This window comes from Pristis pectinata, chromosome 6 (genome assembly GCF_009764475.1).
Source record: "Pristis pectinata isolate sPriPec2 chromosome 6, sPriPec2.1.pri, whole genome shotgun sequence".
Lineage (NCBI taxonomy): Eukaryota > Metazoa > Chordata > Chondrichthyes > Rhinopristiformes > Pristidae > Pristis > Pristis pectinata.
Genome location: NC_067410.1, coordinates 44,710,346 through 44,729,149, shown reverse-complemented (window position 1 = coordinate 44,729,149; position 18,804 = coordinate 44,710,346). Strand labels below are relative to the sequence as shown.

At 41.2% G+C, this 18,804-nt stretch overlaps 1 protein-coding gene across 1 annotated transcript in view; it reads left to right on the top strand.

Moving 5' to 3' along the window:
• Positions 1-18,804, top strand: part of itpr1b (inositol 1,4,5-trisphosphate receptor, type 1b) — a 440,649-nt gene that overhangs the window by 138,144 nt on the left and 283,701 nt on the right. Inside the window, 11 exon segments of the mRNA XM_052018719.1 lie at positions 2,384-2,538; positions 7,095-7,194; positions 7,279-7,439; positions 8,677-8,818; positions 11,061-11,219; positions 12,063-12,235; positions 12,940-13,059; positions 15,831-16,022; positions 16,999-17,250; positions 18,217-18,358; positions 18,581-18,734. Coding sequence (XP_051874679.1) covers positions 2,384-2,538; positions 7,095-7,194; positions 7,279-7,439; positions 8,677-8,818; positions 11,061-11,219; positions 12,063-12,235; positions 12,940-13,059; positions 15,831-16,022; positions 16,999-17,250; positions 18,217-18,358; positions 18,581-18,734 — 1,750 coding nt within the window.

Here is an 18,804-nt window from a genome sequence, read left to right as displayed (position 1 = left end):
ATGCATGACTAGACATAGTGTAGCCACAGTGCACTTCCTTGGGAAAAGGTAGTGGAAAATCTATTTGTTTCACATCATATTACTAATTCTCTCTAGTGGGCGATGTGGGCTTCTCCCTGATACTGATTGAGAACTTATTTTTTATTCTTGCTCTCTGATTTCCTCCCCTCTCCCCATTCAAATGATTCAAATTGCATATTGATTTACAAAGACTGTTTCAGGGTTAAAAGGTAGATTTATAAATAACACTCAGAGTGCAAGAAGCGTTTTGTCAGATCTCATTCCCATTTGAGTTTTTCAACCTCCATTTCATTGCTTGGCTTTCAGTTTTGATGTTGTCATTTAGTTTAAATACTGTAGTTGACATGGCTTCAATGATCAATTCTGGTAATGCATAAACCATAGTCTAATTATGGACCAGAATTTTTTCTATCATTCTCATCCTTAAAAATTTGGTACTTATCCTAAATATTCTTTTTTGCTGATTATCCTTGATAAAATATTTTAAAACTGCCAAGTTCTCTGCAACTATGATGCCAGAATCTCTCCTTGTTCTGTACTGTCAAATCTGACAGGGTGTGAGCAGGGTGAAAAGATGCCTTGGAGTATTTCCATTCTGACAAATCTCCATTCCATGATTTCCCATTGTAACCTCTGCCAAAATTGTTGGAATTAATCATGCTTGCTTGGTTAGACTGAAAAGACAACTCCCATTTGAGTTCCAATTCACTCAGATTCAAAATCTGGCAAGTTCACCCCACTGCCATATGTTAATTTTTGGGTAGTGCTCAACCACTTTTCTGTAGTGATTTTTATGTTGGAATTATGCAAGGTAACGTGTCCCATTGTCATCCTTTTTCAAGGAACTGTGGAAATAATTCACTCCTCCTGAGCAGTCCTTTAATAGCTGTACATCTTGCCTTTTCAAGCATTGTGCCATTTCCTTTTTTAAAAAAGTTGTTATTGGATAAGTTTCCTCTAAACCAGCATTGCATTGCATATCATACTTGTGTTGCATGAAATGGCATTCTGTCTACTTGACACTGGGTTTCTGGACAATCACAGGCAACACATTGGGCCACCTTTGACCTCCTCACAGTTACCATTAGCGCTCTCTTTCACCCATCTCCTGCCCATGACACAAGAGCAAGCTCGTTGACTTGCTTCTTTGGAGAGACTCATTGGAATTGGTTTATTATTGTCACATGTACTGAGACACAGCGGCAATATTTTGTTTGCCTGCCATCCAGGCACCTCATTTCATACACAAGTACATCAAGGCAGTAAAGAAAACAATGCAGAATACAGTCATAGAGAGAGTGCAATGCAGGTTGACAAAGTGCAAGGGATGTGACTAGGTAGATTGGGAAAACAAGAGTTCATCTTTTAATGTACGGGAGGTCCATTCAGAGTCTAATAGTGGGACCAAAGCTGTTCTTGAGCATGAGAATGACTGGGGTGAGAGGGGTCCTTGATTATGTTGGCCACTTTCCCAAAGCAGTGAGAAGTGCAGGGAGGCGGAGGGGGTGGAGGCTGGTTTGCCTGATGGATTGGGCCATGTTCACAATTCTCTACAATTTCTTGTGGACTGGGGCAGAACAGTTGCTATGCCTAGCTCTTATGTATCCCAATAGGATGTTTTCTATGGTGCGTATGTAAAAATTGGTGAAAGTCATTGGGTGAGAGACATGCTGAATTTCCTTGGCCTTCTGAGGAAGTAGAGGCGTTGCTGTGCTTTCTTGGCTGTGGTGTCCACATGCTGGACCAGGACAAATTTTTGGTAATATTTACACCTGGGAACTTGAAGCTCTCAACCATCTCTACCTCAGCACTGTTTTGATTTCCCCCTGCTTTTATACAGCTTCTCATACAGCCAAAGATTCTGCTCTGCCTTGTCTCACACAGTGTTGCAGTATAAACAATAATCATTTGATCTGCCTTGCATGAGGTTCAAGCCAACTCCTCTGGGCAGGGCAATCTTATTGTTCTTCATGCCTAAAAGACTTGCACATTTACCTACATCAGAATACATTCCACCACCCCACCCCCTCCACCCCAGAACAGTGTTTGAAAGGAATTTTTGTGATAGCCAATGGTGCTTTGTTGATGTCAACTTTGGGAATGTGTAGGGAATTTAACAGAAGATGACAACAGCTGGGATAACTGATTCACAAATGAAGGAGGAATTAAGTTTAGAAGCTAAATATTTCAAGGTTTGAATGTGAACCGGTACCAGCTGTAAGCTAGTAACTTTTAAGAGGCCTGTTGAAGATGATGAGTGAACAAGCATTGTAAATAATTCTTGTAATTTTAAAATTAAGTTCCATTTAGTACTATTCTTTAACTTTTTATCTCAAACTCCTGTGTGTACCATCTTCACCAGATTGACTCTGAACAGGAAGCCTTGAGGAACAGAATACGCAGTTTCCAGGAGAAGGTGATGTACATGCTGGTGTCGGTGCCCGAGGGAAATCACATTTCCTCCATCTTTGAACTAGACACCACTACCCTCCAAAGAGGGGACTCGCTTGTTCCGAGGTATGATTGGCTAGTGGCTGAATTCCTGCTTTTGGGCAAGTTCACGTGCAAATAGTTTTACAGATATGGGAATGGGTGTTTAGTTTTCATAAAATTATACATCTATTTTAAATTGATCTTTTGGTGAATATAGCATTGATGTTACAGCTAATGAAATATTTTGCTAAATTTGTATTGTTCTTGTATTCTGCAGTGTTTGCATTGTAAATAAAACTCCTTGTGGTTCATAACTGAAATGGACATTTATTTATTAAGGAATCTGTTCAAAGCACAGAATTATGAGAATCTTTTTGCAACTAATTTAGTAAACAATTTGGGCACTGATCAAATGAAAGGTAGACCTGTATTTATATGTTGCTGTTTTCAAACTTGGGAGGCTCACTGTTTTAGAGTTAATGGCTCGTGTTGGCTCTTTGCACACAGCTAGGTCTCCTGAGCACCAACGAGATGATCCATTTCAGTGGTCTGATTGATGGGTAAACATTGGGCAGGATATCATAAGGCACTCTCTTGTACACCTGAGAGAGAAGATAGGTTTTGATTTAACATCACATCCCAAAGGTGTCACCTCTTACAACGCAGTACTCAGTGAACTGCACTGAAGTGTCAATCTGAAAGCTCTAGAGTAGAACTTGAACCCATTACTGTGACTCTGAGGTAGCCATGACTGACCCATGGCTGATGCTTACTGACACCAAGAACTATCAACGCCTTCTATTTGGAATGCCATGGAAACCCGATCTTGGGAAATCTGTAGTGTCTAGATCCTAACGAAAGTATTTTTCTGTTGTTGGTGGTCAGTGGGTAAAGAGAAATCTACCTTCCACCCAAGAGTAATTTTACATAAGGTAATTGTATAGTGTTTAAAGATTTCAGCCAATATAATTTTCATAATGCATAACAAAAATTATATATTGAAGCTTATTTGCAGTTCAGTTGGTAGGTCACGTGGAAAGTTAAATTTTCAGAAGTGTGGTCTTTGAGCCCAGCATCCAAGTTTACTTCAGTCATTCAGTAGAAATTGTAGACAGACTGGGTCTGGTTAGTGATACCATATCAGGCATTCATTTTTACTTTAATAGAAAACACCTTGTGTACATTTGCCCAAGACACACACATTTTTAGTTTTGCTTGACCGTCAAGCATCTTTTATTAAACAGGAATTTAAAGCATCAGTGATTAAAAATACACTTGTACATGTTTTATCATTTATCAATAAAGGCATAAAATATTAAAGTAGATGTGCCATGTAAATGTGGATTTTGAGATTAGTTGCTGTTGTTCATTTTTTATTAATCAAACCACAATTAGACAGTTTTGAATTTCCATTTAGCTTCATGTGGTTAGTTTACTGAATAGCATCATCTTAACTATCCGGGGAATTGTAAGCAAAATTCTCTCTTGGTTCTTCTGCTGTGTGAGAGTTTTTATAATTTCTCTGCTATAGACTGTAATGTGGGCTGGCAATCATCTTGCATAATGAGACATTCTTTATATTAGAAAGCACAGTTAATAAGAAAGGGCTTAGCCTTGTGTAATATTGCAAAGAATCTGATCCATATACCTGGGAAGCCAAATTGGTTCAATAGCACTAATGTTTGTGTATTGTATATATTGCACGTAAACTGCTGCCCTAGTTTATCAATCGGAATGCAAACTGCCAGAATTACAGACCTAGGAAAAACCCAGATAATGTTAAGCATCTTTCCTGGACACGTGCATTGTGTAACATTGCTCAGAAATGCATAACTAGAGCAGAGGAAGAGAGCACACTCTTCCAGCTCTGAAAACTGTCACACATCCACAAGACATGTCTAACAAAACACCTTAATATCTTGCTTCTGAACCAACCCATGTAAAATCAAACACCAAGACAATGAAAGGAGAAGGAAAAATAATGTGCAAAAGTCAAAGTTGATGCCTGTTCATGTAAGAATTGATTTTTGGCAAAACCTACATTTAATGCAGGGAAAACAGTGTTAAATATGACAGCTATTTTGCCTTGAGATCTGTGCTGCAATATGCTGCACACCACAGAGTCATAGAGTAATACAGCATGGAAGCAGGCCCTTTGGCCCAATTGGTCCATGCTGACCACAGCATCCCTCCTGATAGTCCCAGTTGCCTGCCTTTGGCCTGTAACCCTCTAAGTCCTTCCCGTCCATGTACCTGTCCAAATGCCTTAGACGTTGCGATTGCACCCACCTCGACCACTTCCTCTGGCAGCACATTCCAGGTACTCACTACCCTCTGTGTAACAAGTTACCTCTCAGGTCCCTTTTAAATCTCTTCCCTCTTATCTTGTATCTGTGCCCTCTAGTTACGGACTTCCCAACCCTGGGGGGAAAAAACTATGACCGTCCACAGTATGCATACCCCTCATGACTTTATAAACTTCTATGAGGTCACCCCTCATTACCCTACGCTCCAGGGAATAAAGATCCAGCTCGGCCAACCTCTCCCTATAACTCGGGTCCTCTAGTTCAGGCAGCATCCTTGTTAATTTCTTCTGCGCCCTCTCCAGCTTGACAATGTCTTTCCTATAACAGGGTGACCAAACCTGCACGGAATACTCCAAGTGCAGACTCACCAACAACTTGTATAACTGCAACATAATGTCCCTTCTCCTAAGCTCGATGCCCTGATTGATGGAGACTAGCCCACTAAGCTCTGCCTTCACCACCCTGTCTACTTGCGATGCTGCTTTCAGTCAACTGTGCACTTTGTACTCCCAGGTCCCTCTGTTCCACAACACTCGTCAGTGCCCTGCCATTCACTGTACAAGTCCTACCCTGGTTTGACTGTCGAAAATACATTACCTCACATTTATCTAAGTTGAAATTCATTTGCCATTCCTCAGCCCATCGCCCTGACTGATCAAGATCTCTTGGCAATTCATGGTAACCTGCTTCACTTTCAAATAGACCCCCTAATTTAGGATCATCAGCAACCTTGCGAATCATGCCATGTGCATTCATATCCAAACCATTTACATAAATAATAACAGAGGTTCCAACACTGACCCCTGGGGCACCCCACTAGTCACAGGCCTCAAGTCAGAGAATCGACTTTCAACCATTGCCCTCTGCTTCCTATCATTGAGCCGATTCTGAATCCACCTCACTAACTACTCCTGAATCCCATGCAACCTAACCTTCCACATCAGCCTGCCATGTGGGATCTTGTCAAAGGCCTTACTAAAGTCCATATAGACAACATCCACTGCCCTGCCTTCATCTATCCCCTTAGTTACCTCTTCAATAAACTCCAAAAGATTCATCAGACATGACTTCCCACACAAAACTATGCTGACTATTCCTGATCAGCCCTCGACTATCCAGGTGATGGTAGATCTTGTCCCTCAATTCCCTCCAGTAACTTCCCTGCAACTGAAGTCAGGCTCACCAGCCTGTAGTTCCCTGGCCTGTCCTTGCTGCCTTTCTTCAACAACATTAGCCACCTTCTCAGTCTTCTGGAACTTTGGCAAAGTGGCTAACCACGAAGCAAATATCTCTACAAGGGCCTCTGCGATTTCTTCCCTGGCCTCCCATAAGATCCGGGGGGGGGTGGGGGGTGCACTTGGTCGGGCCCTGGGTATTTGCCCACCTTAATGTGCTTCAAAGCTGCAAATACCTCCTTCTTCATAATATGCATATGATCCAAGACCTCACTACTTATTACCCTCCTTTCTTTGGCATCCATGATATTAGTAAACCGAGGAGAAATAGACATTAAAAATCTCAACCATGTCCTGCGGCTTCACACATAGGCCGCCCTGATGGTCTTTAAGAGGACCTAGTCTCTCCCTAGTCACCCTTTTACTGTTAATATAACTGAAGAACCACTTGGGATTATCTTTAACCCTGCCTACCAAATCCATCTCATACCGTCTTTTTTTTTGCCCTCCTGATTTCCATCTTAAGCCTAGTCTTACGCATTTTATATTCGTCAAGGGGATTCATTTGTACCCAACTGCCTAAATGTGAGATATGCTTTTTCCTGACCATCTTATGATATTGTGGTCTGTGGTAGGGAAAAGTTTTGACTTACGTAATTTCAGTTCACAATAACAGTGATCTGTGTTCTTTAACGATACTGCATTCTCATGCCCTAAGCCCATGCTCTATTAGGAAGAGAGACTGCTGAAGTGTACCACACGTAGACGCATGCACACAGTGTGACAATAGGAAATTAACCATGGTCAGCTAACCTATTGGGATCCTGCTGAGAAGTTTTATTCTGAAACTGATTCGCAATAATTTGCTTTGAATTTTGGCCTCTTGTGCATCTCCAGTTTTTAGTGGCTATATCTCCTCTTGCCCTTGGCTTCAACTCTGAAATTTCCTCATTAAACCTTTTATGCCCACCCCTTCTTTTCAAGATGCTCCTTGAAACTTTTATTTGGGCTTGAGTGACTAGGTGTTAAATTCTGTTTGATAACACTCCCATTTTGTGCTTTGGAACATTTTACTACATTGATATACAGTAAATGCTTGAAGTAGGAGTAAGTGGTCAAATGACAACGAGTTATACTTGACGTCTAACTTGCATTTTAGGAACTCTTATGTTAGACTCCGGCATCTCTGTACAAATACATGGGTTCACAGCACCAATATTCCCATCGACAAAGATGAAGAGAGACCAGTTATGCTAAAGGTAAGTTTGGATCAAACATTGTAAGTACTAAGTCATTAAATTGTGGGCCAACTGACGGTGCTGCCACCTCTCCTTCCACTGCAGATCGGCACCTCTCCAACTAAGGAGGACAAAGAAGCATTTGCTATTGTACCTGTTTCCCCAGCTGAAGTGAGAGACTTGGACTTTGCAAATGATGCCAGTAAAGTTTTGGCCTCAATAGCCGGCAAGCTTGAGAAGGGCACGATTACACAGAATGAAAGACGGTAGGTGACATCTGTCTAGCACACAACCAGCTATTGACCACACACATTTTCCTTGCAAGGCTGTGTGAAAATCCCCTCCCATCTTTCATTTGATTTATCTGTGAGTTTATTTTTTTTTTGTCCCAATTTAGTGAAGTTGCATTTTTGTAAAGATGGCTATCTAGAAGCATTATAAATGTTTTATATAAAGAACACTTTTGTAGTTACTGAAATAATTCTGTAATATTATTTAAAGCTCCTTAGTTATTACGAACTTTTCTTGTGTCACTGCAAACCTAGTGTTTCAAGGCTGAACTAAGTAAATACATTTTTAAAGTTTGGTTGAGGTATTATTTAAAAAGCTTGAAATTAACTCTGATTCTAGCGGGGAAATTTGGAACATCCTGAAGATTAATCGTGTTTTTTTATGTTCCTTGGAGATTTGAAGGAAAAATGTGCCCTGTGCTATGAAATACCAACCAGCAGGGAACATGGGTCCATCTAATGCACATTTGCTCTTCTGGTGGTTGTATCTCTAAGATTTGTGTCCTATTGGATGTCATTCTGAATTATTTGCTCTGACTTGCTTAGCAAGCTCGCTGTAACCAATCACATTCTTTTTATTAGAAACTCTATTGGAAAGTTAAAGTTGAAGGTAACTTCATGGGTGTGAAAGAATGCACAAAACTTTTCCAGAGTGCTGTTCTCACTCATTCAATTGACAAATTATTAAAAACCTTTACTTTTTCAATGCATTTTTTAGGTAAAAAAAAAACCTTGCTTTCTATAGTCATACTTTGTCAACCTTCCTCATTGTGAATTCTGTTTCTGATTTGAATTGGAACACCCACATCTTATTTCTGAATGGAAAGCTAACAATTGTCATAAAAGCACAACTGGTTCTCTTATGCTCCTCAAAGAAGGACACTGCCCTATGGGTGACTGCCACCCTGGATCAACATAGTCCATGCTTAACTGGGCAACTAATGAACTGTGATAGGCATCACTGATAGGCTTTAGCATTTTCTGTTCTTGTTTCAGATTTCTGGCATCTGGATTTCTGTTTTTGTTCTTCTTTTTAAAAAAAAAGGTAGTGCCCAAAAAATAAGTTCTAAAATGTCAGATAAGAGTGCCTTTTACTTTTTTGTAAAAATTGTATCTTAATATTAAACTTCTGTATTAGAAGTAGTTTAATCTGCTTGCTAATTCTGGGATTTTGTTGCATAGCAGTTTATTTTGTTTCATGTATTTTCAACAGTTTTGTTACAAAGCTTCTGGAAGATTTGGTGTTCTTTGTTGCGGATGTTCCAAATTCAGGTCAAGATGTGCTAGAGGTGGTGATCAATAAACCAAACCGGGAGCGACAGAAACTCATGAGGGAGCAAAATATTCTAAAACAGGTGAGATGTTGCAAAAGGTTGGATGGTCTCCATTTCTCTTCAGAAGTAGGTCTTTTTAAATGGATTAATCTGAAGGGAATGTTTTTTGTAACTGTTGAATATGGTGACATTAGGTGTGCATCTATAATCTTGTGCTCTCTATATTCTGAGCCTGGCGTGATGCCTCCTTGGGACCTGTCATTCTAGGGCACTGCTTAGAATGGTTATCAGCTTGAGGCTCTTATTGGCTTCGGAAATATGGGAGCTGTTCTCCGCACAGTCATTTGGAGCAGTTACTTGAAAGCAGTAGTAATGAACATGCACTTGTAGCAACCTTTGCCTTGACCTCAATGTTGCCTGCCCAACTCGTTAACAAATGGGTTGTCACCTTGGTAACAACTCTCTTGTAAAATTTACCAGGTTCATTGAAATCAGACCCCACTTTGGATCTGATAGTCCTACCACTGAAGCTCTGTAGACCTAGCACATTTCTGATGTATTGCAAGAGGGTTGGGAATTGAGAATGTAACAGCAGCCATGTTAAGGAAAGAACTTGATCTATTGAGTTACTTTTTTAAAAGTGCCAAGTCAATCCCAATTCTTTGGGTCAAGACCAAAATTCTACTGGTCAAGAATCTTGCCCATTTTTTATGTCCAAAAATCTTTCAAACTCGACACCTAGCTGACCTTCACTTCTGGATTGAGTAAAGAATGAAAAAGACTTTGTAATTATGGACAAACTCAGGATCTCTGTTTTATGTTATAGTTAATGTAGTTCCATTCTCATCAATGTCACTTGGAAGGCACTGTCAGGCTTCACATGATTGTTGACACTCCTCTTCACCACCATCTGAGTAAACGATTGGCCAGAGAATTCCACTAACTAAATAATAGGAATCTCGGTCTCTGTCAGCAATTTCAATTCCCCAGTCACCAACTGTATTGCTGTCCATGACAATTCCTTGAAATCTTTGGCATTATTGGTGTCATATTTGGCGCTGAGGTGGGTTTTGAATGCCATTCATGCCATTAGCAAGTCTCTCTATTCCTGCATCTGTGACCATACTTGACTCAACTCCTGTCTAAGCCCACTTGCTGCTGAAACTTTGGGTGCGCATGTTACCTTGATTGTTCTGATGCACTGTTGGACAACCTCCCTTCTGCTCTCCACTAAGTTGAGGTCATCCCAAAATGTCACTGCTTATGTTCATATTACACCAGGTCCCACTCACTCATGCTTACTGCCCTCCACTGGCTCCTTGCAGAACAAAAGTTCAATTGTAACATCTTCGCCCTTGCAAACATGGCGTTGCTTCTTACCTGTATCTTTTCTATTCCTCTCATTCTGCACAATATCTTCACTCAAATTCTGGCCTCTTGTTCGTACCCATATTTAATCATTCCACCTTTCATCTCTTACCTTCAGCTGCCAAAGGCTCGACCTTCTAGAATTCCCTCCCTAAATCCTTCTAACACTTCTAAGCATCCATCTGACTTCTGATCATCTTCCCATATGTGCTGAAATGTGGCTCGGTGTCATTTTTGTTTTGCTTGGTGAAGATCCTGTGAATTTCCTTTTGGATGTCTTAACTTATTAATACTGTTTTAAAATAGCAAGAGGTAGTTGTCATGTTGAAGTGTAAACATTATAAGGAAATGTGGCTGCTAATGTGCACAGAGACATCCCAAAAGCAACAGATAATGACCAAAATAATTTTCCTTTATTATTTTGTTTGTGACAAATATTGGCTAAGACACCAGGGGAACTCTTCTGCTCTTCAAAAATTATTGGTGTCATTGTGTCCTTCCGAGAGAGCAAACGGGACCACGAAAGCAGATGATATTGAGGCCTTTTAAATTTATAGTCAACTTAGAAGAATTTGTTCAACTTCGGGATTAGTGTCAGTCCTATCCCCTGTGAAAGTATCTGCTCCTCCACAGTAGTTGATAGGCATATTTATTTTAAGAATCCATTAAGGTTGAAAGTGTATTCAGCAAATTTAGCTCATGACAATCTATTTTAAACCGAGCATGCAATGCCCTCTGCCATTTGTCCACATGGGCAAGTGTTCCAGGTGATGGAAGATGGGAAGAAGCTCAAACTCTAAATGGTCATTTGTTCATATGCTGCCAAGCAAGGGGTGAACTGATTTTGTTCTCCTGATCTAAATGATTTTTCAGTAAACGTGGGTAATATGCAGTTATACTGGACAATCTACTGGCCAGTGCTTACTGTTGGTTTATTACTGTCTTGACCCTACAGATCTTTAAGCTGCTTCAAGCCCCTTTCACAGACAGTGGCGATGGCCCCATGCTGAGGCTGGAGGAGCTGGGAGATCAGAGGCACGCTCCATTCCGGCACATCTGCAGACTGTGCTATCGAGTACTGAGACACTCCCAGCAAGACTACCGCAAAAACCAGGTACAGGGCCAGAATACTGAATCATATTGTCCAGTCATCTCTTAGCTGATGGATCTGTTCCAAGCCTGACTGATTTGTATAAAATGCACACAGTTCACTGATGGGTAACATTGTACCTTTGATGTATTTTGTCTTTTCATTGTCTCAGATAATAAGAGCAGTGTTTAACTTCTATCTAATTGACGTGACAACTTTTGTAGGAAACCTTTACTCTGAGGTGCTTTGGAATAGAGGATACTCAAAGCTCTCGGAGTGTAGGAAACAGCTAAGGTTGGGGTGAGGAGTGATGGCAGTTCATGATGATGACTCCAGGCTGCAGGACTGTGTGCTGAGGGATCCACTGAAGCTTGGCACAGCCAACACAAAGGCTCTGTGGGAAAGGACCACAGTAGAGGATCCTTCCACTACCGCACATGGAGGGGCTGAATTGGGTGGGGAAGCCCCTCGCACGTCATCCCAGGGGGCCACATGAGTGGCAATGGTGCTATAGTTTAAAAGAAAGTGTTAATACTAAATGTATTGACCATGTGACATAAAAAGTCTTTTTTTACTGTTTATTTCTTCGTATGTATTTTTTAAATTATGAATAAAGTTTATTTTTGAAATAAAAACCATTTGATAATTGTTGAATTTCATGAGCTTAAAAATATATAAAAACAACTGTCCTTTATAGATGTCTCTCTTCCCGAAAGCCCACATAAGTTCAAGGGGTTTAGTGGGTGCATAGAAATTGATTGTTCTTTTCCCAATATTCGAGTAAATACGGAGGTGACCTTTTGGATCCCTTGTTCAGATGATCCATGTTCCTTAAAGCATTTCCTGCTTGTGTGCTCTGTTCTCCAGGAGTACATTGCAAAACAGTTTGGCTTCATGCAGAAGCAGATTGGATACGATGTGCTGGCTGAAGACACGATAACAGCCCTGCTGCACAATAACCGCAAGCTCTTGGAGAAGCACATCACTGCAGCTGAAATTGAAACCTTTGTCAGCTTGGTCAGAAAAAACCGTGAGCCGAGGTGAGTTAGTTGGGGGTGGGGGGGGTAGAACTGTTTGTCATTGGGTTAAAAGCTGGGGAACTGGATAAGTACCTGAAAGGAAAGAAATGCTGGGCCACGTGGGGAGTGGGACTAGTAGGTTAGTCTTGTATAGAGCTGGTATTGCCTTGTTTTGTGTTGCCTTCCTGTGATTACTTGAAGCTGTTTGGAGGCAGATGAACATTTTTTTTAAACACCCCTGGTGTCCAGGCCTGTGTCCCATGATGAGTGATGTCTCCCAAGTTTGTTTCTGTCCTAGGCTGATTTGGTTAAATAAGAGTGCAAATAACACATCTGCCACACTGAACTCTCAAACTGATCTAACTTATTTTTGTTGCATGCATTTTCTCTCTGTTTAACCACAGAATTCCTCACTCTCCTACCACCTGATTCACCCCCACCCCACCTCTTCTCTTGTTCTTCAACATTTACTTCGTTCCCTGACCCCACCTCCCAAGCCCTCCAACTTCTCCTCTCCAGATGCCTTGACCTTCTCTTGCAGCTTGTACCTTCTAATGAGGCTTTTTCCCTCTCCTGTACCCAGCAGGAACAGCTTAGCTTGCAGTTATTATTGTGGGTTAAGTATAAAATAAACATTAATTTTATGTAAGTCTCATTTATTTTCTTGTCTAGCTTTAAGTAATGATTTTCATTGAAATCTGATTTGAGCTGTTCCTCATTTCTAGGTTTCTAGATTACCTCTCTGACCTGTGTGTCTCCAACAACACAGCTATTCCAGTTACCCAGGAGCTCATCTGCAAAGCTGTGCTGAACCCAGCTAATGGTGACATTCTCATTGAGACAAAGTATGTAACAGCTAGAGAAAATTTGCTGCTCATGTTCTTTGGCTGTTATTATTGAACTTGGATTCAGTTTGATAGCACGTGTGCATGTTTGGTGGGATGACTGTGTACGATTTCATTTTTGATGAAGTAATTGTGAAGTTGTGATGGCCAGTATTTATTGCTTGTCCCTGGTTCACCTTGTGGAGGTGGTACTGAGCTGTCTTCCTGAATCTCTGCTGTCTGTGTTGAAGTGCTTTCACAGTCTTGTTCAATAGGCTTTGACTTGGCACTAATGAAGTGATGGCTTTGTGTAAGTCTTGGAGCAGTGAGTCCACTAGATTGTACATGTTGTAGCCATGGAATGATGCTGGTGAGGAGGTGGATTGAGACTAGTGAATAAAGTGCTCATTAACCTGACTGATTGTATCCTGGTTAGTACAGTTGTGGCTGCTGCTATCCAGATAGTGGTTCATTATACTGACTTATACCTTGTAGGTGGTGGGAAGGCTTCAATTTGTCAGGAAGTGAAACACTTGGCAGAGAATACCCACAGCATTTACATAGCTGATCCAGTTCATTTCCTGGTCATTGGTGACCATATCCTCATGGATTTGTCCATGGTCACATTATTGAACACCCATGTGGGGATGTACTTCAGTCCTCAAGGTCATTCAGATACTTGTGTCACTAACATATTACGTGCCGTCTTTTAGCCCAAGACTGAGGACTTCTGAGTGGCTCTGAATACTGCACGATCATCTACAAAAAGCCCCATGTGCGCGATCATTGGCCTTTTGTTTCCATGACATTGCTTGTAAAGCTAAAAAGAGTTGTGAAGCAGGTTATCTTGGTCCGTCAAGTCTGCTTTTGTAAAGTGGGTTTAGTTTGGATCTCGTGGACTTCACCCAGATAGTTTGTGGGGGATAGTGAGGTTTTGCCAAAGGATAACTTGAACTATCCCCCATGAAATACATTCTGTGCCTGCATCACTATTATTCAAAGTTGAATAGTTGCTTTTCACATGAGTTTGCACAGATTACTTCACATTAATGTGGTCCATGTCAATGTGACTGACCATCTGGCATGCCCTTCCTTTCCCTTTTGCCCACCAAATTATTTTACCTCAATAACTATCCAATTCTCTCAGAAAGCCTAAGTTGATTGTTTATATCCCTTATACAGACAGTTTCAATCTGAACCATTCAAGGAGGGGTGGGAGAAAATTGGGGTGGAGGGATAGGTCTTTTCTCCTGGGTCTTTTGCCATCACAATCTGTGTCCTCCAGTCCTTTGACCATTTGTTAATAAGAACAAGTGGTCTTTACCTTATCTAAACATGCCATGATCTTTTACACCTATCAAGTCTCCACTCAACCCTTTATGTTACAAGGAGAATGACTCCAGCTTCTCCAGTTTAACCATGTTGCTGACTTTTTATCCAATTGTGATCAGATTTCATTCAAAATTTGGTACAACAAAAACTGAGGTGATCCCAGTTTATTGTTAAAGAGGCTGAGAGCACCATGGCTACACTTGTTCAGAATTCCTATGTTATCACAGCCAAAAGTAGATCCAGAATTAATTTTGCTTCCGTCATTAGAAGCCTGGTAGATATTGGATTAATCTTCATGCGAGGGTAACATTCAAAATGGTCACCCAGCTCAACACAAAGGAAGTGGAGGAACTCAGTGGGTCAGGCGCCATCTGTAGAGGGAAATGGACAGTTGATGTTTTGGGTTGAGGCCCTTCATCAGGACTGAGTGATTAATACTGTCAGTTATCATTACAGACCATGAGTGTACAATTTGCAGCAAAACTCAAAACCTTTATGCAATATGTACAACCTATCATCTGTGAGGATGGGATGGTGTTTTTTGTAAATTCGTGCAGCAGGTATTTCTGTAATGAAATGACTGTGTTGAGCTGGATATGTGTATTCCTCCACTTCCATGTGTGGCAGAGAGTACAAGTCATACTTGTCTACCTTCTCAGTTGCCCTACACAATTCAGTGCTGTATGTTGTCTGTGCCAATATATGATGATATGGTATTGGTTTATTGTCATGTGTACTGAGATACAGTGGAAAAACTTCGTTTGCATGCCATCCAGACAGATCATGCCAAGAAGTAGTACGTTGAGGTAGGGTTTCCTCCGGGTGCTCTGGTTTCCTTCCATATTCCAAAGACATACGGGTTAGTAGGTTAACGCGGGTGTAATTGGGCGGTGCAGGCTCGTTGGGCCGGAAGGGCCTGTTACCATGCTGTATAAATTTGGAAAAAAAACAATGCAGAATATAATGTTTAAGAAAGTGCAGTGCTGGTAGACAAAGAAACTTGGGAGATAAGAATTCATCTTTAGTGTACGAGACGTCTGAGAGTCTGATAACAGCAGGATAGAAGCAACTTGACACAAGCAAACACTGCCACATCACATCATTTTTACAATGTCATTGAGTTCAGAGTAGATTTGGCACCATTGCCACATCTCTCCTTCAAGTATATGTTCATAGATTCGTAGGTTAAAAAGCATGTAAGCAGGCCCTTCAGTCCACTGAGTCAGTGCTGTCCATCAACCACACACAAAAATCCCTTGGTGTAGTAACTCAAAACCTCATTTGACCTCAAATGCTGCTTCAAAATGCAATGTATGTTCAGCTTTAATTGAATGCTATCTTAATCATCCTGTGTTTTGGGAGAAATAATCTGTCTGTCGTGCTTATTGCTGTTAATCCTTGTTCTATGAATTGAGGTTCCACTATTTCCCCCTTTGCTTTGTAAACTCTTATTTCTGCAGGTTGGTTCTGTCCAGAGTGGAGTTCGAGGTGGAGAATGGTGGGGAGAGCCGGCTTGAAGTTGGCGAAGATGAAGAAGTGTGGCTATTTTGGAATGACAGCGGCAAAGAGCTACGCAGCAAAAGCATCCGAGAATTAGCTCAAGATGCCAAAGAGGGCCAAAAAGATGACCAGGAAGTCCTCGGTTATTACAGGTACGTCTTCCTTCAGTGCTCAAAGACGACACGGGGCAGCAGGGTTGGGAAGCAGTTGGTGCTGCCTCTCAGCTCCTGGGACCTGGGTTCAATACTGGCGTCGGGTGCTACTGTACATTCTGCCTGTGACTACGTTGGTTTCTGCCAGGTGTTCTGGTTTCCTTGCACACTCCAAAGATGTACTAGTAGGTAAATTGACTGCTGTAAATTGTTCCCAAGTGGAAAAATAATCAAAAGGGAGTTGGTGGGCATGTGAGAGCAATTGAGTTGTGGGGCTATAAGAAAAGAGAAAAAGGAGAATGGGATGGCTATACTACCCAGCACAGAGCTGATGGGCCAAATGCCCTTTATTGAAAATAATTTGTATCGTGATGGGAAAGTTTAGAGCCTTGCACAGACTGGTACTAGCTCAGTTCTGAGATGCACACTTGAGTCAGAAGGTTGTGGGTTCAATTCTCATTCACTGTCTTGAGCACAAAAGCCAGGTCTGTATTCCAACTGCGGGAGTGCAGCACTATTAAGTTCTGACTTTTGGAGGTAGGGTTAAGTTGAGGCACCATCTACCTTTGCAGTTGGATGTAAAAGATGCCATTGTACAATTCAAAGAGGAGGTGCTCCTCCTATTTGTCCCGACTCCTCCTATTTGTCCCCCATCCATATCACTAAAGCATTAAGAACATAAAAGAAATGGAAGCAGGAATAGGACATCCAGTCCTTTGAACCATCTGCCATTCAATGTTGAACTTTCGCTTCATCTACTTGCCTGCCAATTGACTGTATGAGGCTTCCTTAAAATGCTTATTAAAGGGTCAAGGTTTATTGTTTTCCAATACAAAATTAACTGAAAGGAGGACTATAACGTTCAATTGTAGTGGCTTTTGGCATAGCTTGAATGTGTTTAATCCAAGTCTGTATTTATCAGAAAAGATAATGTTCTCTTGGTCTCTTGCTCTTGCCTTAACATTTCGTTCTCCAGGTACCAGCTGAACCTTTTCGCTCGGATGTGCTTGGACCGACAATATTTGGCCATCAACGCGGTCTCGGGACAGCTGGACGTGGACTTGATTCTCCGCTGCATGTCAGACGAGAACTTGCCGTATGATCTGCGTGCTTCTTTCTGTCGCCTAATGCTGCACATGCACGTGGATAGAGATCCCCAAGAGCAAGTGACTCCAGTGAAATATGCTCGCCTGTGGTCTGAAATACCTTCCCAGATAGCAATTGATGAGTGAGTATTCTGGCTTGCTGATTATTGCCCTTTGATTGCAGAACTAAAGGTTCAAGTATTGATGGCCCTGAACATGAGTTAAGAGTTCGTCTTATGGCTTAGTATCTTAATGCTAGTGAGTTGATCTACCTGGAAGGTTCCAAGACAGGTTCCTGGTTGTAGTTTAGGTTATCAATTATGCACCCTGGGGTATTGTGGGGAATGTTGGGCACTCTTGATCCCTTACTTGTGGTACCTGTGGGACCTTAGCATATGCAGAAGGACATTTAAGACATGTCTGTGATGCTTTTAAGCAACCCAACAATGTTCTTCAACTTGGGTGAAGGTTGGTCACAAATGGGAAGCTTTGGAAGATGGTGAAAACTTTGAGGGCTAAAGAGGGAGAAATGGTGCATTATTGTTAAACCATTGTTATTGTTGAGTTGTGGGTCCATGGGGATAAGTGCTTCTAAGTTAAGTTTAGGTTTTTAAATTTTAGTGCAGTCATGACAACATTCCTCTTGCGAATTGGCAGAGTTGGGGGGGGGGTTTTGAGTTTTGACACGTCAGTTGAGGGTCATCTTCAAAATACATTGGTGAGGCCTCAGTCACGGGGGTGCAGCTTTTGCCGGAAAGATTTTCTTGAATGACAGTTTGTGATTTGCCATCTGTTGGTTCACATTGCATTGTATAAAAACTAAATGCAGTTTATTAGTTTCAAACAGTATGGGGTTGGCAGCCAAACATGTGTTGGGCCATTTGCACATTGCTAGCTGCTCTACAGTGAATAATATTTTTATACCTATGTGCAATATAGGGCAGCCATGCTAAAATGCCAAAGTTCTTTTGGAATAACAAATTGCTACTTAACTGACTTTTGGAGGTGTAGATTAGTGGGATGGTAGACTGACTAGGCTACAAACTTAGCAGACTTGTTTCATGTGTACATTTCTTGGAATTCAGGTCCAGTTTGTTTTATTTAATTAGTTATGACTCCAGTGGAACTTCCAAAGATGAAATAAAAGAGCGCTTTGCTAATACTATGGCATTTGTGGAGGAGTACTTGAGAGATGTTGTCTGCCAGAGGTTTCCTTTCTCAGACAAGGAGAAGAACAAGCTGACATTTGAGGTAAATATACCTAATGGCTCTGACTAGCATCAACAGCAACTATAAAGACAGGCTGAAACTCCTCTGAAATAGCACATCATGAAATAGTTCAAACTGTGTAATACTGAGCTACGAGTGTTTTTAAGTGTGTGTGCTATAACAATTGCTCTCAGCACTTAGTCTGTAACAACTTGTCTAACCAATAATGAAAACAAAAATTAGCTGGTTGTTTCCTTTCCATAGGTTGTGAACTTGGCTCGAAATCTTATCTACTTTGGTTTCTATAGTTTTAGTGACCTCCTGAGATTAACTAAGATTTTACTGGCTATATTGGACTGTGTCCACATGGCTACAGTCTTCCCCATCAGCAAGCTGGTTAAAGGGGATGATAACCGAGGTAAGACCTTGTATCCTGAAGAATTGGTTTCCATTATTTGCACCAATTACTCCTATGCAATCAGTCTGTA